At 53.7% G+C, this 22,576-nt stretch overlaps 1 protein-coding gene across 5 annotated transcripts in view; it reads left to right on the top strand.

Annotated features, from left to right (window-relative positions):
- Positions 1–18,187, top strand: part of PDE4A (phosphodiesterase 4A) — a 43,943-nt gene extending 25,756 nt beyond the window's left edge. For 4 of the 5 annotated variants that reach the window (XM_047702757.1, XM_047702748.1, XM_047702767.1 and 1 more), the window contains 14 exons: positions 2,138–2,329; positions 3,108–3,144; positions 3,265–3,335; positions 4,066–4,115; positions 4,286–4,398; positions 7,911–8,004; positions 9,707–9,930; positions 10,976–11,074; positions 11,175–11,339; positions 11,589–11,688; positions 11,830–11,984; positions 12,186–12,308; positions 12,755–12,937; positions 15,558–18,187. In XM_047702757.1, coding sequence (XP_047558713.1) covers positions 2,138–2,329; positions 3,108–3,144; positions 3,265–3,335; positions 4,066–4,115; positions 4,286–4,398; positions 7,911–8,004; positions 9,707–9,930; positions 10,976–11,074; positions 11,175–11,339; positions 11,589–11,688; positions 11,830–11,984; positions 12,186–12,308; positions 12,755–12,937; positions 15,558–16,247 — 2,296 coding nt within the window. In that variant the 3' untranslated portion in view covers positions 16,248–18,187. Of the gene's footprint in view, positions 1–2,137; positions 2,330–3,107; positions 3,145–3,264; positions 3,336–4,065; positions 4,116–4,285; positions 4,399–5,982; positions 6,392–7,910; positions 8,005–9,706; positions 9,931–10,975; positions 11,075–11,174; positions 11,340–11,588; positions 11,689–11,829; positions 11,985–12,185; positions 12,309–12,754; positions 12,938–15,557 lie in introns of those variants that run through there. The other variant, XM_047702785.1, reaches the window with a different exon arrangement.
- Positions 18,188–22,576: the final 4,389 nt, after the last annotated feature.

The following is a 22,576-nucleotide window of genomic DNA, read 5'->3' as shown; positions in this document are numbered from 1 at the left end:
GTTTAAAAGTTCTGATTTCTGGGGCCCCTAGGTGGTCCAGTCGGTTAAGCCTCCAACTCTTTGATCTCAGCTCAGGGCTTGATCTTGGGGTCGTGAGTTCAAGCCTAGGGTTGGGCTCCACACTGGGCGTGGAGCCTACTTAAAAAATAATAATTAAAGGGACTCCTGGGTGGCTCAGTTGGTTAAGCAGCTGCCTTCGGCTCAGGTCATGATCCCGGCGTCCTGGGATCGAGTCCCACATCGGGCTCCTTGCTCGTCAGGGAACCTGCTTCTCCCTCTGCCTGCCATTCTGTCTGCCTGTGCTCGCTCTCTCCCTCTCTCTCTCTGACAAATAAATAAATAAAATCTTTAAAAAATAATAATAATTAAAAATAATAAAATTTGTGATTTATTTCCTAAAATTGGACTACCCGGTTGCCCAGGACCCCCAGCACCACCCTGCCTTTGGTGTCAGATGCCTGGGCCCTGGGAACATTTGCTTTAATGGTAGGAATGTGCTCAAATGGGGCTTGAGCAGGTAGAAGGCAGCAGCTGACCAGTTTGAATTCTGACCCGTGTTTACACTGGTCACCTGGATACCCCGAAGGAGGTGGTGCTTGTCCCCATTTTGTGGATGAGGAAACTGAAATCCAGCCATTTCTCCCCAGGTCATACCTCTGGGAATTGGCAGAGCCAGCATCTCCCTGCCTCATCCTGAGAATCTCTGCCTTGCAGTGTCCCGGGCTGGGTCCCATTTCCTCCCCTCTCTCTGTAGCTGTGTCTCTACAGTCACAGTCTGTATCCCCACTCTAGCCACACCAGCTTCCTTGCTAGTCCTTACACAAAAGCCAAATCCTGCCCCCGGGCTTTTGCACTTGCTATTCCCCCCCACGCCAGCACCCTACCCCCACCCCTGGAGTGTTTTCTCCTACCTCCTGACCAGTGGCCTGCTCCTTCTTATCTTTCAGGCCCTGCTCACATGTCTCCTCCTCAAAGAGGCCTGGTTCAACTAGCAGCTAAAATCACCTCTCCAGTAACTCTCAGTCACCCACCTAGTTTCTAATTCTGTTCATGGCACAATCCGGTTCATACATTCATTCGTTACATTTTATGGTTTATTAGGTAAATATGTATGGGGTGTTTACTGTGTGCCAGGCCATCTTCCTGGCTCAAGAGATATAGCAGTGAACAAAGCACAAAAATCCTTCCTCTCCAAGTCTTAGTTCTAGAAAGGAAGGCAAATAGTAAAGAAATCAAATATAGAGTATGTCAGGTAAGTAGTATTTCTTTTTTTTTAAGGAAGGGAGATATAAAAATATTGGGGCAGAGATTCAGATCTTAAATGTGTTGGTCAAGTGAGGCCTCCTGAGAAGACAACGTTTAAGCCGAGGCCTGAAGGAGGTAAAGGAGGAGCCACTGGAGATCTGGGCAGGGGAAGCAGCCTGTGCAAAGGCCCTGAGGCTGGAATGTATCTGGAATGTTTAGGAAACAGCAAGGAGGCCATTGTGGCTGGAGTGGACTGAGTGAGGGGTGGACTGGGAGGTCATCGGGCAGGGCCCTGTGAGCCACAGGGGGGACTTGGGCTTTTGCTCTAGGGTGAGCTGGGAGCCATAGAAGGATCTGAACAGAAGGAGGATGGGACCTGACACAAGTGTTCAAAGGCTCCCGCTGGCCACAGTGGAGGGGAACAGACTGAGGAGCAAAGACAGGAGCCAGGGACCAGGGCAGACACAAATGTACTGGTCCAGATCCAGGCAAGCACTGAGGCAGGGCTGACCCAAGAGGGGGTGCGAAGTGGACAGATTCTGAATAGACTTGGGCATCGAGGAAAGGGTAGAGCCAAGAAGGCCCCCACACTTTGGGGGTGTGCACTGCCGCCAGGCTAACCTGTTTATAGTCCAGCCTCCCCATGACATGTCCTTGAGGGACAGAGGATGGTCTGTCTCAGTCACTGCTGGGTCCCCAGCACCTCTACAGAGCCTGGCTCTCAGAGGCGCTCAGTAGTTTGAGCTCCGCAACTCCCCATCTCTTTTGGGGTATCTGTCTCTCTTTAATGTCTCCTATCTGCCCTCCCACCTCAACCAGGAATTTCCTTGTACATTCCTTTCCAATGTCATCTCAGCTTCGCTGACCCGTCTTCTTGCCCATCCCCTTACAGCTTTGAGGCAGAGAATGGGCCCTCGCCATCTCCCGGCCGCAGCCCCCTGGACTCGCAGGCGAGCCCGGGCCTCGTGCTGCATGCTGGGGCCGCCACCAGCCAGCGCCGGGAGTCCTTCCTGTACCGCTCAGACAGCGACTACGACATGTCCCCCAAAACTATGTCCCGGAACTCGTCGGTCACCAGCGAAGCGTGAGCACCCCCTTGTCACCCTCCAGGCCTGCTCCCACATGAACTGCCCTTGCCAGCAGGGAGTGGGGACCCTGCCCAAGCCCCGGGCCACCTCTCCCTTCCAGTGAAAAGTAAACAGCCCCCTTGTCCATAGCAAGGGCTCAGTCCCGCTTACCCACTGGCAGCTGGCCCCCCTCAGCCCTGTCCCTCCAACAAGGAGAGAACTCCACGTGAGCCCCTCCCTGCTGCCACTTCTTCCTACAGACTGTCCACCTTGGCTGAGCCCACTTTTCCTTCTCCCCCACCCCAGGGCTCCCTAAGCCAGCCCCCCTTATCACAACCACCTGTTGAGGTGTGAGCACCCCCAGACCTGCTCAGCCCCCTCCCCTCTCACTGGATCCTCCAGTCCTGGCCCTACCCATCCAGGTACCCACCTCAGCCCCCCCATCTCCTTTCTGCTCCCCACCCCCTCCTGCCCACTGCTCTTACCAAGCCCAGCCCCGGCGGGGTATTTATGGCTCTCCCCTTTGTCTCTGCACACCCCATCCCTGCCCACCCACGTGAGCTCCTCTCTCTGACCACCATTTCCTTCAGGACCAGCCCCTGCAGGGTATCTGCCCTTGGGAGGTGTAAGTGCCTTCTCCCCTGACCTGTCTGAGCTTCCCCTCCCAGCCCACCAACCTCCCCAGGCCCAACCCACTGTAGCGAGTTGCTTCTCTGGCACCCTAGTCCTTCTCCACCCAGGCCCATAGGTGTCCCGATGCAAGGACTCCTGACCTGCCCCTGTCCTTGGTTGCAGGCACGCTGAGGACCTCATTGTGACACCTTTTGCCCAGGTAAGACCCCTTTCCTAAGGAGGGAAGGGGTTCCAACCCTCCCCCACAGTTGGGGACGGTGCCTAGCCCCAGCCGCCTCTCCACGTGGCTCCCTCTTTTCACTGCGGCTCCCTATCCCAGGTGCTGGCCAGTCTCCGGAGTGTTCGCAGCAACTTCTCACTCCTGACCAATGTACCCATTCCCAGCAACAAGTAAGTCAGGGCTGGTCCCCAACGGTCCTGATTGCAAGGCTAACTAAGCACACCTGGGTTCAACTCTTAGCTCTGCTGTGTGACCTCAGGCAGGAACTTGATCTCTCTGAGCCTCTGTTCAGGCAACAGCTCCCCCTGAGCCAGTAAACCATTGCAATTTGAATGCCTAAGACAGAAACTTAAAACTAAAGACCAAGGGGTCCAGACACTTTGGTGATGAGGCCAAGGGTAGCCAGTTACCCCAGGCTTGGGGCCACTGCAGGCCCCGATGCCAACTTCCTGGGCAAATAGCATCTTGTGGTACCTTTGCTCCCCCTCCATAAAATGGGAATTTAATAGCGCCTCCATTAGATGTGGCTGTGAGGAGTCTGTAAGATGATACACAGGAAAGTGTGAGAACATTGTTCAGCACTAAAAAGCGCGTAGTTATTATGTGGGGGCAGGGGTGTGGCCGAGAACTGCTGGTCCCTCCAGGAGTTAGGGGAAAGATGCTCAAGGAAGTAGGAACTTTGGAGACAAAGGACCATCCCTACCTCTGACCAGCCCTGTCACTCATTTGAGCCCGTTTCCTCATCTGTAAAATGGGTCCTTATGGGGCTCTGTGAGAGGCTGCAGGCTGAGTACATGGGACACAGTAAGTGCTCAGAAAAAGGAAAACTGGCATTATTCATGGAGGGGGAAGCAGGAATCCGGACGCACAGGCTGATGCTGGAGGTCCATTTCTTTGCAGACGGTCCCCATTGGGCGGCCCAACCCCCGTCTGCAAGGCCACGCTATCAGGTAACAAAGCCCAAGGGGTGGGAAAGAGGCCCTCTTGCTGCTGGGGTGGGGGTCCTCTCACTCGGGGTGGCTGTCTTAACTGTCCTTTCCCAGCACCCCTCTAACCTGATAGACCCCCTTCATCACGGGCTGGGGCCTCTGGGTCACCACCTGTGCTGCCCCTTCTCCAGAAGAGACATGTCAGCAACTGGCCCGGGAGACACTGGAGGAGCTGGACTGGTGTCTCGAACAGCTGGAGACCATGCAGACATACCGCTCCGTGAGCGAGATGGCTTCTCACAAGGTGAGCGGGCCTGGAGCCAGCAGGGCGGGAGCAGCCCCTGGGCGGGGCCTGGGGATAGGGGCCACCCGCTGGGTGGGACCTATAGGCAGGGATTCCTTGGGGGCGGGGCTGGTTTCTGGATAGGGCCAATGAGGTGGGACCATTCCCGGGGCCTGTGGGGTGGGGCTGACTGCTGGGTGAGGCATGGGGCCGGGCTAACTATGGGGCGGTCAATCAGTACATGGGGCCTATGGGGTGGGAGTCCATCCTTAGGCGGGGCTGACCCCCTAGTCTGCCTGTTCCCGTGGGTGCTGACTTCTCCCAGGGGTGGGGGAGCCTGGTGTGTGTGTGGATGGGTATGGGTGTCTTTACACCTGCATGTAGACAACCGTCTCTCTTAAGCGTGGTTCTTATGCTAGAGTCTACAAGTGTGTATGTGCCCGTGAGTCTGTGTGGCTGTCAGTTTGCAGGCTACACATTCGCAGCACAAGGTGGGGTAGGAGGGGATGTTTTAAGAGGGCACATCAGGAGCGGTATGCAGATGTGTACCTACGAAGGATATATGGGTGTGCACAGACAATTATACTGGGTTGCGTGTGGGCCTGTGCCAGAGGGGTGAGTATGTTTACAAGTGTGAGTTGGCCTAGGAATGAATCTGAGTGTGTATCTCCATGTGTTTGTGACTCTGTGCGCACGCATGCAGGGTTACAGGGGAGGGTGCAAGGCTCCCATGCACAGCTGTGCAGATTGTAGACTGCACAACTCCAGAGGACACCATTCAGAAAGCAGGCAATATGAATGATGTTTCTGTTGTGCAGCATGGTGGTTGCCCTCGTGGGAGGAAGAAGCCTATCAGGAAATGAGTATGCAGGTGGAGGTGTCTGTGTTGGGGGTGGGTGCCTACACCCGTGGGTGGAGGTTTGTCTGGGAACATTCAAGTCTGAGGGTGATTGTGTCTCTGAGGGTGTACTGAGCATCTGAGAGTGTGACTGTCTCTAAATGTAGGTCTTCGGTTGTGTTTCTGCAGTGGTGTGTCTGTGTATTTGTGGGTGTGAGTGTGAGCATTCCCTCGTGGATTTCTCAGAGTCTGTCTGGTACCCAGGGCCCCATGGGGTTTTGTGTCTGTTTGAGAAAGTGTGTCTGTGGCTATGCTGAGTGTTTGTTAAGTGTGCCAGTATATCTGGGTGTTTGTCCCTAGGTGTGTGTCTCCACATCTGGGTGTGACTCTGTGTTCCTGGAAGTGCTGCATCTGAAGGTGTCTACCTCCTGTGTGTCCAGCCGTCTACCTGCAAATGTGTTGGACATCAGAGTTGTGACTGGGTGGTATGTGCTTGCATATGGGTTGGTGTGGAAGGTGTGTCTCAGAGTGTTTGTGTGTCTGTGAATGTGTAGAGCACCTGGGTGTGTGTCTTTGTCTCTGGATGTGTCCATGGAGGGGACATGTCCTCTCCAGGGTGTGTGTGCCTCCCTGCCATCCCTGGCAGCCCCACCTGGATCCTGGCTTAGGCCCGTGGGCTCCGATGCCCCTTTAACGCCCCCCCCACCCCCGGCACCACCTGACGTTGCATGCAGCCTGCCAGTGCTGCAGTGAGCACGCACACGCATACACACAGGCGCACACACGGAGCCCAGAGCCTCCAAAGCCACCTCCCGGGACCCTCGCCCTGCCCCCTCATGGGCAGGGGTCCCAGGCCGCCTCCAGCCGCTGCCTCGGGGGGGCCCTTCAGGGCCAGGGGCTGGCAGACCATGTAACCAGGGCTGCTGTCGGGAGCGCGGAGGGGAGGGGAGCCCCCAGCCCTGCTGGGCCGGCCCAGGCCCCTCCGCGGCTCCCCCTTGCACTGCCCACCTGCCCAGAATCCCCCCACCCCCCCACAGTGGCTGTTAACCCCAGGACTCCCTAAGCCCAGCCTCTCTGTGCGGCAGCCCCGAGCGGGGCTAAGATTCCAAGATGCCCTTGGTGGATTTCTTCTGTGAGACCTGCTCCAAGCCGTGGCTGGTGGGCTGGTGGGACCAGGTAGGGGAACTCGGAGTGGAGGGTGGGCAGGAGACTCAGCCCTGGCCCTCCCACCTTGGATTCTACAGCCCCTGGTCTGGGCTGGTGTGTGCCGCTGTGCACGTGTGTGGCCTGAACATGAAACCTTGTGACTGTCTGTCTCTGTGTGTGGCCCAGGACTGGGCGGGGAGAGTGGGTGGCTGGGGATGTGGGTCTCTTGCTGGATGTGACTGTCAGCACTCTCCTGTGTGTGTGTCTGCAGTGGTGTGGGGCTGTCTGACCATATGCTTGTTTGCCTGGGTCATGATGGGGCCCTCTCTGAGATCATATGGCTGTTTGTGGTAGTGTGTTTTGGGATGTGTTTGGGAGCCCAGACCTGTGTGATTTTTCTGGGGCATGTGACCCCAAGTATCAGGGACTGCCTTATTGTGTATGCCCCTCGATTCGTGTGGCTGTGGCTGTGTAGAACTGTGTAAGATGGTAGTCTGTGACTCTGTGTGTGGTTGTGTGACTTTGTGGGTCCATCTTTTGTGTGTATGTGTATCTTTCTGTGCAACTGGGGTCTCTGGCAGCACTGGGAGGAGTAAGCGCCCCATTCTGGTGTGGGCTATGTGAGCTCACCCTTCCTGCCAAGCATCCCTTCTGCCTCTCTGGATGGAGTCTGCTTCTGGTTTGGGGGTGCTTTGGCGGAGCTTGGGGGCGGGGAACCAATGCCCTTTCTCCTCAATGCACAATGTCATAGCAGACGCTTGTGTGAAGTGGCATGGGGGGACCAGGAGGGACTGCCAGGCCTGGTTCTGTGTATACTCCATTCATCCACGCATATGCCCACCCCTCTGAGGTTGGGGGAGAGGGGCTGTGATGGGAACCCCCCTCCCCTGGGTGACTGAACAGGGTTTCCTCAGCTCAGTATTCTCCCCTGCCCTGCCAAACCTTCTCTTCACCCAGAACTTGCATTCTCTCCTGTGAAGGAGAGATTGTATTCTCTTCTTCCAAGCTGGGTTTGGAGCTGGGGGCCGGGACGCCTTGGGAGTGGGGCCCATATCTGGGAAGACTTGGGCCAGGGGGGCTCTGGGAAGGCAGGGGTTAAGGGTCCTGAGGCCTGCCCCCCTTTCCCCCAACTCTGCAGCTGGTTGGAGGGGGAGTTGCTAAGGAGACTCCCATCACCATGGCGACGGGATTCTCCTGACACCCCATTGGCTCACTGTTAGGCAGGAGCCCCTCCCTTCCACAGGTGCCCCTCTGGCTCCTCCTTTTGGGCTGGAGGAGGAGGAAGTCTGGGGAGGGGTGCCCCCCTTCCTCAGGAAGGGAGGGGCATGCTGAGTCCCATCTTCCCAGCCTGAGTCCCCAGCCAGACCCGGAGGAGAGGAACGGCTGACCCCCCTCCCCTCCAGCAGCTTGCTGAGGGCTCTCTTGGCTGAGCAAAGAAGTAGGAGGGGCTCATGGGATCTTCAGAAGTTTCTTGGGAGGGGCTGACCTCCCCCACCCTCTGATGCCCTGTCTCCCCATCATTCCTTCCTTCTTGCCTCCTTCACCTTAGTTCAAGAGGATGTTAAACCGTGAACTCACACACCTGTCAGAGATGAGCAGGTCAGGAAACCAGGTCTCTGAGTACATCTCCACCACATTCCTGGGTGAGTGAAGGGTAGCACTTTGTGGGGACTCTGCACGCCTGGACTGGAGGGGGCTGCCCCAGACCACAGGTCTAAGTGGTGACATTTGCCCCAGGGACCCTGGCTCCTGACTCCCCAAAGGTCAGGGTTACCACTCTCAAGAGTTCCCATACTCTCGATGCCCCCAAACGCAGAGGGATGTCGACTTTCTAGAACCTCCACATTAAAAAATTTCTCCAAGCAGAAAAGACCCTCCAAAGTCAGTGGAACCGCAGTGGAACTCTCAAACTAAAGGCCCCAAGAATCCCACAAACTCAAATAGGATTCTTTTTTTTTTTTTTTTTTTTAGATTTTATTTATTTGACAGAGAGAGATCACAAGGAGGCAGAGAGGCAGGCAGAGAGAGAGAGAGAGGGAAGCAGGCTCCCTGCTGAGCAGAGAGCCTGATGTGGGGCTCGATCCCAGGACTCTGAGATCATGACTTGAGCCGAAGGCAGCGGCTTAACCCACTGAGCCACCCAGGCGCGCCTCAAATAGAATTCTTAAACTTCAAATGCCGCCAGGCTGAAAGGCCTCCCCGAATTCAGTAGCATGTCCCAATTCGGATCCCCCCCACAACACAAACACACACACACACAAGAATTCAGGAGGTCCTGCAAACCTAAGAGAGATGCTCACCTTCAGTAGAGTTCCCAAACTTAAGGGAGCTGGTGTCCTTAAGAGTCCAGAAGAGAACCCCCAAACTTTCAAAAACACTCCAAGCTGAAAAATCTCCCAAATTCAGGAGAATCGCCCAACTTAATATGACCCTCAAATTCAGTAGACTCCTGCGGACTTTCCATACCCGATACGGTGATACAGAATACCTCGAATTCATTAGAACCCTCAAGCCCATGGGGACCTCCAGTTCGTCCTAATCGCTGAACCCAAGAGCCCGAGCTGAGGCTGTCCCCCACAATCTCAGGATAATTTCACCCTCTCAATTTATCGCCAAAGGTTTCCAAATTCTGGAGAACCATCCTGCACCGAGCTCAAGAGAAGTGTTCGGAGTTTCAAAGGCTCCCGCCAATGGGGGTGTGGCCATGCCGAGTTCTGACATCCAGCCAATGGGAGCACGGCATGCAAATAAGCCCTATTAGGCCCCGTTATTGAGTGGCGGGGCCCCAGGTCACAATGGGTGGCCCCGGCTTGGCTCTGGAAGCCGTTGAAACCTCAGGAAGAGGGCTCCTGGGGCTGGCCCCCAGGTGGCTGGTGTCAAAGGGGTGGGCTGGTGGGAGGGTTCATGGAGCCAGAGGCTACCCTTCCCTCCCGCCTCACCCTGCTCTCCACTCCCATCAGTACTCTTAGTCACCACGGAGGTGTCCCCCCAGTCCGAGAAGTTTCCCTGCCTATACAGGGCAGGCAGCGACTCTCTCTAGCACCCCCACCCCGCTTCCTGACTTCCCATGCCACCCCCCTGCCAAACCTGGCAATCAGACTGGAGCCACCCCATAGCTCCGGGCCAGCCTCAGGGTCCCCACTCCAGCCCACTACATCCCAGAAGAATTCCTACTTTCCTTCTGGTTTCCAGCCTATAAGTAACCAACAGCATGACACCCTGAAGGGGTCTGCCCTCCTGAGTGAGCCTTCCCAGGGCGCAGTGGGGAGCGGGGAGGGGAACTGAGGGCCAAATGAGGGCATCTCTGTGGGTTGCTCATGCTTGTCTGGCCTCTGTCTTCTGCAGACAAGCAGAATGAAGTGGAGATCTCATCGCCCACAATGAAGGATCGAGAAAAACAGCCAGCACCACGGCAGAGACCCTCCCAGCAGCCCCCGCCCCCCGGGCCACAGTTCCAGCCCATGTCTCAGATCACAGGGGTGAAGAAGTTGAGACACAGCAGCAGCCTGAATGATTCCAGCATCCCCCGCTTTGGGGTAAAGACCGACCAAGAGGAGCTCCTGGCCCAAGTGAGTGGTGATTCCGCAGGGGCTGGACCAGAGAGGGACAGGTGTCTGCTGGGGCCCAGCCAAGGACTGGGCATTGGGCCAGTCTGAAATGAGGATTCAGGTATACTGGGGTTATGAGACTCTCAGGAGAGAGGGAGTAAAGGAAGCAGGATAGGACAGAGCTGAGTCAGGAGGTGGCGTGAGCTCGAGCGTGGCCTCTCAGCCCAACCCCTCGAAGAGCTCCGGAGTGTGAACAACACCACCGAGTTGAGCCCATGTTGAGGCAAGAGCACTGAACTCTGTACCCCTGTGTCAGTCATTGGCTGTGGGCTGCCCCCAGAGTGGACAGCGTTACCTCCTCTGTGTAGCTCCCGTAGGGGCAAGAGGAACAGTTTCCTGGATAACAGAGCAGTGTGAGTCTTGGTAGGCCACAGTCCCAGTGGGTGGGGGATGGGTGCACGCGTCAGTGAAGGGGGTCTGGCCAGAATCCCCCCATAGCACCCACTACTGGCCAGACCTGGGTTCAGCCACGGGGCTCCCACATGGGTTTGTACAATATTTATTGAGCACCTACTGTGTGCTGGCACTGTTCAGGGTTCTGGGGAGACATGGAAAACTAGCCCAAGTTCCCTTCCCCCTGACACTGATGAGCAGTTTAGCTCCGAAGTGAAACTGCGCTCTGGGGTCAGCCTAGCTGAGATCACATTTCGACTTGGCCCCTCCTGAGATACAAGGTCTTGGGGAAGTCTCATCACTCCTCCAGGCTTTGGTTCTCAAACCAATCAAAGGAGATCAAGCACTCAGAGTCATGCTGGGCAGATAATAATCAGGGCATAGTGGCTGTGGTTGTGTTGTTATCTTAGGGCCCCTTGGGTAAGTTCCCAGCCGCTGAGCACGCCCCCCGCTGGGAGCGTGATAAGGGTGCTGCCTTCAGACCAGAGCTCTGGATTGCTAGGGAAGAGTGGAGAGGGGTGAAGGTCAACCAAGAAGAACTTCTGACCTAAGTGGGTAGGGCTTGGCCCTGGGTCTTGAGGGCTCCTGACCTCTGGCCTCCCAACTCTGTCAGGAACTGGAGAACCTGAACAAGTGGGGCCTGAACATCTTTTGCGTGTCAGAATACGCCGGGGGCCGCTCCCTCAGCTGCATCATGTACACGATATTTCAGGTAGGGCGGGCCGAGTGGGGCAGGGTGCGAGGGAGGGGCGCAGCGTGGAGAGCAGAGAGCCCGCGGGACTCACTGCCCCCCACCCCCGTTCCTACCCCAGGAGCGGGACTTGCTAAAGAAGTTTCGCATCCCAGTGGACACCATGGTGACCTACATGCTGACCCTGGAGGACCACTACCACCCCGACGTGGCCTACCACAACAGCCTGCACGCGGCTGACGTGCTGCAGTCCACACACGTGCTGCTGGCCACGCCCGCGCTCGATGTGAGCGCCCCCCCCCCGCGCACCCCCAACTCCCCCATCTCTCTCATTGCCCACCTGCCATCTCCCATTGGTCTCTCTGCCCCTGGGTCTCTAACCTCCGGCCCTCTCTGATCCTGTTCCTCTTTCTGATTCTTATCTCTCTCTCCTGACCCCCTTCTTTTGTGACACCCCCATCTTTCTCTTATCTTATCTCTCAGACCCCCCATCTTTCTCATCCATCTCTCTCTGACCCCCACTCTCTGCTCCTAGGCCGTGTTCACGGACCTGGAGATTCTCGCCGCCCTCTTTGCGGCTGCCATTCACGACGTGGACCACCCTGGGGTCTCCAACCAGTTCCTCATCAACACCAGTGAGTGGCCTCCCCCACGGGGGCGGGGCCTGCCGGGTCGGGGGCGGGGCCTGCCCTATCGGAGGCGGGACCTGCTGGGTAGGAGGGGGCCCGGGTTGGCTTCTGCGCTCCTCTGACCCCCTGCCTGGGCCTGGGCCGCAGATTCGGAGCTGGCGCTCATGTACAACGACGAGTCGGTGCTGGAGAACCACCACCTGGCCGTGGGCTTCAAGCTGCTGCAGGAAGATAACTGCGATATCTTCCAGAATCTCAGCAAGCGCCAGCGGCAGAGCCTGCGCAAGATGGTCATCGACATGGTGGGCGGGGCCGGGGCGGGGACAGGACAGGAAAGATCGCCTCTGAGGCTTGGGGAGAGCTGCAGGGTCTGAGTCCAGGACCGGAACCGCCGGGAGCGGTGTCCCTGTGGGGGCTGGGAACAGGTTGTGCCAAGCGCAGGTGGGGTCCAGGCAGCCCGGGGCAGGGCTTCAGCGACCCCTGTGATCCCCCCTTACCCGCAGGTGCTGGCCACGGACATGTCCAAACACATGACCCTCCTGGCTGACCTGAAGACCATGGTGGAGACCAAGAAAGTGACCAGCTCGGGTGTCCTCCTGCTGGACAACTACTCCGACCGCATCCAGGTGCCCCCCCGCCTGCCATATATAGAGAGAGACTAGAGCTTCTCTAGGTTTCTCTAGACTAGACTTCTCTCCCCTTTGGGTCTGGGTGGCTCCCCTCCCTCAGCCTCTAGCTCCCACGCTGCCCATCTTCCTGTCTCTTTCTTTTCTCTCTCCCTCTCATCTCCATCCCAGTCTCTGTCTCCTGCCATCCCTCATTTCTCCTTCTGTTCCATCAACCCTTTCCTGTCCCCTCGGCCTCCCCCAACACCCCTTCTCTCCTCTCCCCAACCCATCTCTTTCTTTTCTCTCCCTCACTCTTCCTCTCCCCTCTCCTCCCCGTTTCCCTTCCCTCTCCATATCCCCACTACCCCTTCTCCTCATTCTCCCCATAAAGGGGGAGGTAAGGAAGCATGAGGTCCCACGCTGAGACAGGGGCACAGCCTCTGAAGGTCCCCTGCCTCGTGCAGGTCCTTCGCAACATGGTGCACTGTGCGGACCTCAGCAACCCCACCAAACCACTGGAGCTGTACCGACAGTGGACGGACCGCATCATGGCCGAGTTCTTCCAGCAGGGCGACCGGGAGCGGGAGCGGGGCATGGAGATCAGCCCTATGTGCGACAAGCACACAGCCTCGGTGGAGAAGTCTCAGGTACAGTGTTGCGGCCCCTGTGGAAGGTAGCAGGGCGGCCCTCCCTAGCCCATGCTGGCCTGGAGCCGGGAGAAGTCCAGGCGCTCCTGACCTGCCCCTCCACAAAGTCAAGTTTTTCTGGTTTTGGTTTGGTTTTTTTTCCTTTTCTATCTTGATGGGAAATTTGCAACATTTTCTCTCCTCCAGAACAACCAAACTGAGCCTCTGGATTCACCGCTTGTAGACCTGAGTCAAACAAGTTCTAACTCACTTGTAGCCACCAAATAGCTAATAATAATACTTACCTAGCTCTTAGTTACAGACCTTATGTCCATACAGCCTCTCACTTTCCCGGTAACCACTATCTTGTCCTTGATTTTTGGTGGATTTTTTTTTTTTAAGATTTTATTTATTTTTTTTTGACAGAGAGATCACAAGTAGGCAGAGAGGCAGACAGTTGGGGTGGGGGGGAAGCAGGCTCCCTGCTGAGCAGAGAGCCTGATTCAGGACTAGATTCCAGGACCCTGGGATCATGACCTGAGCTGAAGGCAGAGGCTTAAACCCCTGAGCCACCCAGGCGCCCCTGGTGGATTTTTTTTTTTTTTTTTTAAGATTATGTACTTATTTGTTTGAGAAAGCAGGAGTGGTAGGTGGGGGGAGGGGCAGAGGGGGAGAGAGAAGCAGCCTCCCCATGGGCAGGGAGCCAGGGAGCCAGATGCAGAGGCTTGATCCCAGAACCCTGGGATTATGACCTGGACTGAAGGCAGATGCTGTCCCTTGATTTGGGGTGGATTTTGAAATGAGATGCAGTGACTCGTCATTGTGTGCTTATTTATCTTAACAAGAGGTACAGAAACACAATCTTGTTTGTAAAGTGTGAACGGGAAAGAGTCTCACCCTCCCCACTTTCAGTCTCCTCCCCGGTGAGACCTATTTTTTCCCACTTCACTGTGCATGCCTTTCCAGACCAGAGTTACCCAGCGTTGGCACTGTTGACATTTGGGGCCAGATCATTCTCTGTCACAGGGGCCGCCCTGGGCTTTGGAAGATGTAGAGCGGCATCTCTGGCCTCCACTCTCCCCTTCCAGTGATAACCTATTTCTGGACACTTCCAAATGTCCCCCGAGTGTGTAGATCACCCCATCCTCCAACGCCTGGCAAAACCAGTTTCATACATTTTATTATGTAGTTACGGTTACAGACAACTTAATAGTTCATGGGTTTTGCTTTAAAAAAAAAATAAGAATTTTATGAATATATATCTGTTTTTATACAGCTTGCCTTTTATCCCAAACAGTGCTTGGAGATCTGTCCAAGTGTTTCCACATACAGTTAGCTTGTCCTTTTTGACTGTTGTATAGTACTCTCAAAAGTATAGAGAGCTAATGGTTTCTGGGGAGACTTGGTTTTTCTCCATTGCTGATCATTTAGGTGTTGATGGGTTACAAATTCACAGTGACTCAAACAAGGTAGACCTTCAGGTTTATTTCCTCTTATGTAAAAAAGCCTAGAGAAATAATATCACTCCCTTTGAAATGGTCAGGCATCTAAGAGAATTCCCTTCTATCATCCAAAGCCTCCAGCCTCTGTCCCCAGAAATGCCTCTTATGATCACAGATGCTATTGAAGCTCTAGCGATTTTGGCTACATAGCAGGGAAGAAAGGTTTCTGCCAGTTGAGGCAGCACCCCTACCCCCTGTTCCCATCCCAGCTCCAATCTTCCGTCCACCTGTGGTCACATTGCCACCCTCTCTCTTTGCAAAGGAGGCTGGGAAATGTAGTTTTCAGCTGTGTGAGGGAAGCATTGCCTCCACCAAGAAAAATCAAGATTCTGTTAATAAGAAGGAGGGAAGAGGGACAGCTAAGTCGCTCAGTCAGTTAGGCGTCTGCCTTTGGCTCAGGTCATGATCCCAGGGTCCTGAGATCGAGACCCATTTCTGGCTCCTTGTTCAGCGGGAGCCTGCTTCTTCCTCTACCTGCTGCTCCCTCTGCTTGTGCTCGCACTCTCTCTGACAAATAAATAAGTAAAATATTTTTTCAAAAGCTTAAAATAAGGAGGAGAGATGATACTATCAGAGTGGGTTAGCCAATCTTCTGCCGTGGAGTTATTTCTAGTTTTTCTTTGTTGCAAAAAAAAAAAAAAAAAAAAATGTTACTAATATCTGAGGTTTACCACAATTTTTTTTAAAGATTTTATTTATTTATTTGACAGAGAGAGATCACAAGCAGGCAGAGAGGCGGGCAGAGGGGGAGGGGGAAGCAGGCGCCCCGCTGAGCAGAGAGCCCTATGGCGTGCTCCATCTCAGGACCCTGGGATAACAACCCGGGCCAAAGGCAGAGGCTTAACCCAATGAGCCACCCAGGTGCCCCAACCACAATTTTTTAAAACTAATTCCCGATTGACAGATCTATGGATATGGACAGATCTATGGATATATGTTTCAGTATTTGCTGGCATCTCCTATGTAGAGATTTTTTTTTTTCTTACCTGTGCAAGAGTTTTTCCAGGGTGGATCCTGAGAAGCAAGGTTGCAATGTTAACGGCCATCAGCCTCTTTTGAATTTTGTTAGATCCCACAGCGTGGCAGGACAGTCTGCACCAGCGGGCCCCCACTTTGTGCCTTTCTCCCTTCTCTCCCAGGTGGGTTTCATTGACTATATTGTACACCCGCTGTGGGAGACGTGGGCTGACCTGGTCCACCCAGATGCCCAGGAGATCCTGGACACGTTGGAGGACAATCGGGACTGGTACTACAGCGCCATTCGGCAGAGCCCTTCCCCGCCACCTGACGAGGAGCCCAGAGGGCCAGGCCACCCACCCCCACCGGACAAGTTCCAGTTTGAGCTGACTCTGGAGGAGGAAGAGGAAGAGGAGGTGTCTACCGCTCCAGGTGCATTTGAAGTTCGTGATTTGACCATGGCTCAGGATCCATCCCCGGCTCAGGAACCGTGGGAGGTGGATGGCCACGCCCTGCCCACAGAGATGAAGGTAGAGGAACTTGGCGTCACACAGCAAGGCGACTCAGCACATAGTGTGGCTACACTCGAGGACGGGGCCATGTCCCCAGATGCATCCGTGGAGTCTGGGGGCCACAGCAGCCCCCTGGCCCTGTCCACTGAGAGCCCCCCTCTGCCTTCCTTGAGGACCCCGCCCTCTCCAGAGGAAGCCCCGGGCCTCCAGGGCCTCCCCTCCGTGGCAGCCGAGGTGGGGGCCCAAAAAGAGCACCAGGCTGCCAAGAGGGCGTGCGGTGCCTGCACGGGAACATCTGGCGAGGAGCCCACCCCACTCCCAGCTCCTGGTGGGTGGGGGTCAGCTGGAGGTCCTACCTGAGCCCCAGCCCCTCCATCCTCTTGCTCTCCCCGCCTCCCTCCACCACCATCACCCCACGACCACCTCCTCCACTGCCTCAAAGACTCTTGGGCCTCCTGAGAAAAAAGAAAACAGAAAAGTGGGGTTTTTTCTCTTTTCTTTTTTTCCTCTTTCCCCTCACCCCCACCCACGGGGCCTCTTTTTGGAGGTGGGGGCTGGGGAACAAGGGGCGGAGGTCCCGGAAGGGATTTTATTTTTGGAATTTTAATTGTTACATTTTTAGAAAAAGAAAAAAAAAAAAAACCAGGATAAAACACAGCCACTGTAGACGCTCCTGTTCCGGACTAAACCCCTCGTGTCCCCCCTGCCCGCCTCCCCTCCTGTGCCTCCCCCCAGGTCCCAGGCTCAGTCTTCCGGCCTCCTAAGGCTCCCCACCTGGGCCCAAGCAGGCATCGCACCTCCCTCCCTCCCTCGGGGCTTTTCCTCTGAATTTTGGAGGGTCTCTGGAACCCAACCAGGAATAGCCATTCTGGGCGGGGGCTCTAGGGGGGCTGTCTCCGGGGTGACCCCAGCTCCAGCCCCTGTCTGGCTCACTGCCCACCCCCCTCCCAGAAGTCTTCCGCCTCATTTTGCACAAACCTGGCAATACTAACTTCGGGGACAGGGACGGGGACAGGGGAGCTGTGTACTTTCAGATGTAGCGGAGAAGAGGTGTCAGAGGGACATTCACACCACTAACCCGGGGTCTGAGGTTCGAGGAGGGCCTGATCCCCCCTCCACTTGCCATCCCCTTGCCCTTCCACTTTGGGTTCTGTTTGAATTTTCTCCATTTGGGGGGAGAGGGCTCTGAACCACACCCCTCCTTCCAGCTGCTTCTCCTCTTGTTTCTGCCTTAATGATTCCCGTGGCCCTAGGAGAGGGGTTTGCAGTGGCTCCCACCTGCACCTCGGGTGGGGTGGGGCCAGGCCCAGAGCCCCCATCCTGGGCATCCCCCCCTCGTGCCCCGCATCCTCCTGACCCCCTTCATGACCCTTTGCCCTAGGAGGAAGCAATAACTGTGTACACCCACATCCCCTTTCGGGGCAGCCCTTTCCCACCCTGGCACCAACCAAAGTCATTTCTCCTTTGCCCCCATCTGGCCATGCCTCCCCCTCACCCCTTAGCTATTCCTGGAGCAATACGACAGACAGATGCAAGGCCATTTTTCTCCAAGCCATGGGGGACTGTTTGGAAGGAAAGACCACCCCTCTTCCCCCTCCTTTATGCCCCGTTCTGCAGCCGGGCGAGGCGGGACGCCTCTCTCACTCCTGCACCCCCAATTCTGAGCACACGGTACTGTAGCCCCCAGCTGCCCGAAGCCTTCCATCTGTCTGTCCATCCCGGTGGGGAGTACCACCCACTCCCACCCCCATGATGCTGTACAGGGTTCATTTTTGTAGCGACATTATTTTCTGTCCCCCACCAGTGACTGGAGTGGGACTTCTTTTTGGTTTTCTTTTCTCTCTCTCTCTCTCCTTTCTTTTTTTTTTTTTGTACATATTGTATGGTTGGTTTGTAAATTATTCTACAGAGGCAAAAAGGGAAAATAAACTTGCCCTTCCCCCAGCTGACCCCGGTCAGGGGAAGGAGGGGTGGGGTCTCCCAGAGAGAGGGTCCTCATTCCCACTCTGTATTATACAAACTGTACCACAAACCCCGAAAGCGTGGGTTCCGCGCTGCCACTCGATGGGAAGTCGTGTCATTGTAGGGGGCGAGGGCTGAGCAGAGCCTGCCCCTTCCCCCTTACCCAGGTGTGACTGGTGAGATGGAACCCCACCCCCAATCAGGGCTCCTCTCCCCAGGAGGGGGGGCGCAGGACCCCCCCCCAGCTGCTCTTGTGTTGTCCACTTTGACGATCAATCAGTCCGTCCGTTGATCGATAATCAATCCTTGTCTCCAATTAAACCGAGGCTTTCACTGATCTTTCTGACTTATGTGACTTCCTTTCCCACCCTGTTCTTGGCAGGTGCGCCTCTCCTTACACTGTCTGTCTGGGGTGGGGGTAAGGGGAAATGGAATCTCTGTCAATAGAACCCAAGGGAGGAGGGCAGCAAGTGTGGCAGGAGGCAGCCTCTGTCCCCACTCCCACCCCTCCCCACCCCCGCTGGGCCTGAGCTGGACTCCTGCTCAAGGACTCCAGGTTGTAAAGTGGAAGTTCAGACCAGTCTTTGGAGGCCAGCAGACCCAGGTAAACCCCACTTCTTCTCTACAGCATGTCTGACACAACTCTTGGGTACTTCTGGAACCTCAGAGTAATTCCTGGAAACCTCAAGGGAGCCTGACTAATGAAGCCCCTACCATCTGGCTTCCAGGCCATGATAGAAGGCCTCTAGTCGAATTCTGCTGTGCAGACATTAAACTTGATAAACAGCACAAGGGCAATTTCTTACTCCTATAAATTCTATGAATTCGCAGGATCCTGACCATTTTGGTATTGCAACCTTCATGTTACATTAAAAAAAAAAAAAAAAAACCTGAATATCTTTTTTTTTTTTCTTTAAAGATTTCGAGTAATCTCCACACCTGATGTGGAGCTCGTACTCACGGCCCTTTGATCAAGGGTAGCATGCTTTATTGACTGAGCCAGACGGATACCCCCAAACCTGAATCATAAAGACAGGGCTCTGTTGCTTTGAGCCTGTAAGACTTATGGTCTATGGGTGGCTCAGTGGGTTAAGCCTCTGTCTTCAGCTCAGGTCATGATCTCAGGGTCCTGGGATCGAGGCCCACATCAGGCTCTCTGCTCAGCGGGGAGCCTGCTTCCTCCTCTCTCTCTGCCTGCCTCTCTGCCTACTTGTGGTGTCTCTCTCTCTCTCTCTGTCAAATAAATAAATAAAATCTAAAAAAAAAAATTTTTTTTTAAAAGACTTATGGTCTGTATCAGGCAATCTAAATCCTCCAGATTCTCACACGACTGGCTTGGAATTGAAGCTGTTTTGCTAACGTGTTCGGTTGAGGTTGGGGAGTGAGCGACTCTCAGATATTTTAACCAGTCCACATGTTTGAATACTGTAAATTCCACTCAAGGGATCCCATTTTCCCCACCTTTTATCAGGGCAATTAACAAACCCTTGATTTCACCAATGTTTCTGATATTATGTTAATGAGCGAACCTTCCCAAGTGGATGAAGATAGGGATAACAGAAGTGACTGATTCGAGCTTTCGGTTTAGAATACGGGCCGTCTCTGGGGTGTAGTTAATTGAGATACACACAGACACACTCAGGGCTTAAGTGGTTCAGCGCAGTGGAATCAACAGATGCATATATTCACACCATGTGTGTTTTGAAACAAAATGAGGGCAGCTTCCTTGGATCTAAGGAAAGGTGACCTGCCTACCCTGCTCTATTCGAGTCTAGTTACCAAGGAGAGGCTGAGATCCCAGCTCCAGCTGTGTGACCCTGGGCGTGATCTCTGCTGTCTCATCTCTAAAATGAGGATAACAAAAGTTCCAGTCAGTCTAGGGCAGGGCTAACCAGTGAAACCTTCTACAATGATGGGAATGTTCTGTCCGTGCTTCTCCAATGTGGGAGTAGCCACTCAGCCCCACGTGGCTGTTAAACACTTGAGATGTGAGTGCCACTAAAGAGCTGGAGTTTTCATTTTCCCTCTTCATTAAGTAGCCACATGCAGCCAATGGCTACCGACTAAGACTATATACAGTTCTGGAACTTGAGAGGGTGAACATGTAGGCTTAGCGTTACTAAGGTTTGTCTGGTTCACTGCAGTTTGAAGATTGACAGTACGTAGATATCCTGGCCCAGAGAAGTAGGGGAAAGCTTGGAGCCAAAGAGGGGGAAAAAAAAAAAGGCTGGAAAACTAGGTAGAAGTTTCCAGGGAATCTGAACTTTGTGCAAGCAGTAAAAAGGATACACAGACGTTTTCCCAAGGGTGTTTCTAAGGGAGGCAGAGTCGGGGAAAGGGTGTCAGGCTGAGGGTCAGGAGATGACAGCACCAATCCCGGGCTGCACAGGAAGGCTGATGAGACTTCTTGCTCTGGACCTTAGGTTCCCCAAGTGTAGCATGATGTCCCAAATGTCTCCTCTGCTGAGACACTGTGACAATCTGAGAATGCGGGTCAAAGGCCAGAGGTGGGCATGTGACCATCAGCTGGCTCTTTAAAATCCTCGTGATGGGGAGTTCATCTTTCCTCAGGCAAAGGCGACCAAGGGTAGTGGGGCACAGCCGCAAGGCCTTGTAATCCAGATAGGACAGGGAGACCTGGGAAAGGGGTGGAGTTCACGTTAAGTTGACATCAGCCACTTGCAAACAAGCTATGTGGTCTGAGACAAAAGGCTCTGGCTCTTCCAGTCTTTCAAGGGCTGTGCCCTGTGCTAAACTCATTAGATGGGGGGGGGGGGGGGGGGGGTGGCGTCTGGGTGGCTCAGTGGTTAGAGCCTCTGTCTTCAGCTCAGGTCATGATCCCAGGGTCCCGGGATCAAGCCCCACATCGGGCTCTCTGCTCATCAGGGAGCCTGCTTCCCCCGTCTCTCTGCCTACTTGTGATCTCTGTCTGTCAAATAAATAAATTTTAAAAAGTCTTTAAACTCATTAGATGGATTATCTTATTGGCTCTCCAGCAGTCCTCAAAATATACACCATTACAGGAAACTGAGGCCTGGAAGTGATCTAACCCTGTCGAGGAAAGGCAGAGACCTCACTTCACCTACTGTCTGTCCCACAATGATAGCTGCTAGATAACTACCTGATACTTTATTATTGCTCCTTTTATTTTTTTAGCCCTACACCCAACATGGGGCTTGAACTCACGACCCCAAGATCAAGTGTCACATGCTATACCTGCTGAGCCAGCCAGGTGCTCCTATGATTGCTACTTTATTCCAATGGATAATATTTCTCCTTCTTTTATTTTTATTTTTTTTTAAAGATTTTATTTATTTATTTATTTGACAGAGAGAGATCACAAGTAGATGGAGAGGCAGGCAGAGAGAGAGAGAGAGGGAAGCAGGATCTCTGCCGAGCAGAGAACCCAATGCGGGACTTGATCCCAGGACTCTGAGATCATGACCTGAGCCGAAAGCAGCGGCTTAACCCACTGAGCCACCCAGGCGCCCCTTCTCCTTCTTTTAAATAAAATTATAGGGCACCTGGGTGGCTCAGTGGGTTAAGCTGCTGCCTTCGGCTCGGGTCATGATCTCAGGGTCCTGGGATCGAGCCCCGCATCGGGCTCTCTGCTCAGCAGGGAGCCTGCTTCCTCCTCTCTCTGTCTGCCTCTCTGCCTGCTTTTGATCTCTCTCTGTCAGATAAATAAATAAAATATTTAAATAAATAAATAAATAAAATTATAATATTTCTCCTTTTTTAAATAAAATTATAAGTGTAAATTAAAACACTTATTTTTATTTTTTAAGTTTATTTTTAAGTAAGATCTTTGCCCAGTGTGATCTTGATCTCAGGGCCCTGAGATCAAGAGTCTGATGCTCCAATGACTGAGCCAGCCAGGCGCCCCTAGAAAATTATAAATAAATAAATATATAAATATATAAATAATAAATATTATATATAATTAACATATATTTATTTATTTTAAGCTACTGGCAAATAATGAAAAGATGGACCATCCTTGGGTAAGCAAAGAACTTTCATAGCTCATTAGTGTTGGTGGAAGTTGGCACATACAGCTTTCTAAAAGTAGTCGGACAATATTTATCAAAAATATAACTGCATGGGGGTGCCCTGGTGGCTCAGTCAGTTAAGTGTCTGCCTTTGGCTCTGGTCATGATCCCAGGGTCCTAGGATAGAGCAGGGAGCCTGCTTCTCCCTCTCCCTCTACACTCCCCCTGCTTGTGTTCTCTCACTCTCTCAAATAAAATCTTTTTTTTTAATTAAAAAAAATAATAACTGCATGCATTTTGACCTACTCACTGAAGTTTTTACAATATTTATCCTCAAGAAACAGCTGGATAAAAACCTAAAGGTGAAGGCACAAAATGCCCATTCTAGTATTGGCCAGAATAGCGAGGTACTATGAAAAATGTCCAACATTAGGGACGCGTGGGTGGCTTAGGCGGTTCAGTGGCTGCCCTCCGCTGGGGTCATGATCCCGGAGTTCCAACCTGGAGTTCCCAACCATGGCTCCCTGCTCAGTGGGGAGTCTGCTTCTCCCTCTCCCTCTTCCCCCTCCCGCTGCTCTCACGCGCTCTCTCTCTCTCTTCAAATAATAAATTTAAAAATTAAAAAAAATATGAACAATATCTCCAGTGGTAGGATTAAGAGAGATCTGTATTTTCTGTTCTGTAGTCTTTGATATTTTCTGAACTTTAGCAGTGACCAGGTATTAATTTTATAAT

The sequence above is a fragment of the Lutra lutra genome, chromosome 1, assembly GCF_902655055.1.
Source record: "Lutra lutra chromosome 1, mLutLut1.2, whole genome shotgun sequence".
In the NCBI taxonomy this organism is placed as follows: domain Eukaryota; kingdom Metazoa; phylum Chordata; class Mammalia; order Carnivora; family Mustelidae; genus Lutra; species Lutra lutra.
Note: the sequence above shows the minus strand (reverse complement) of the source record. Positions and strands in the feature narration are given on the sequence as shown.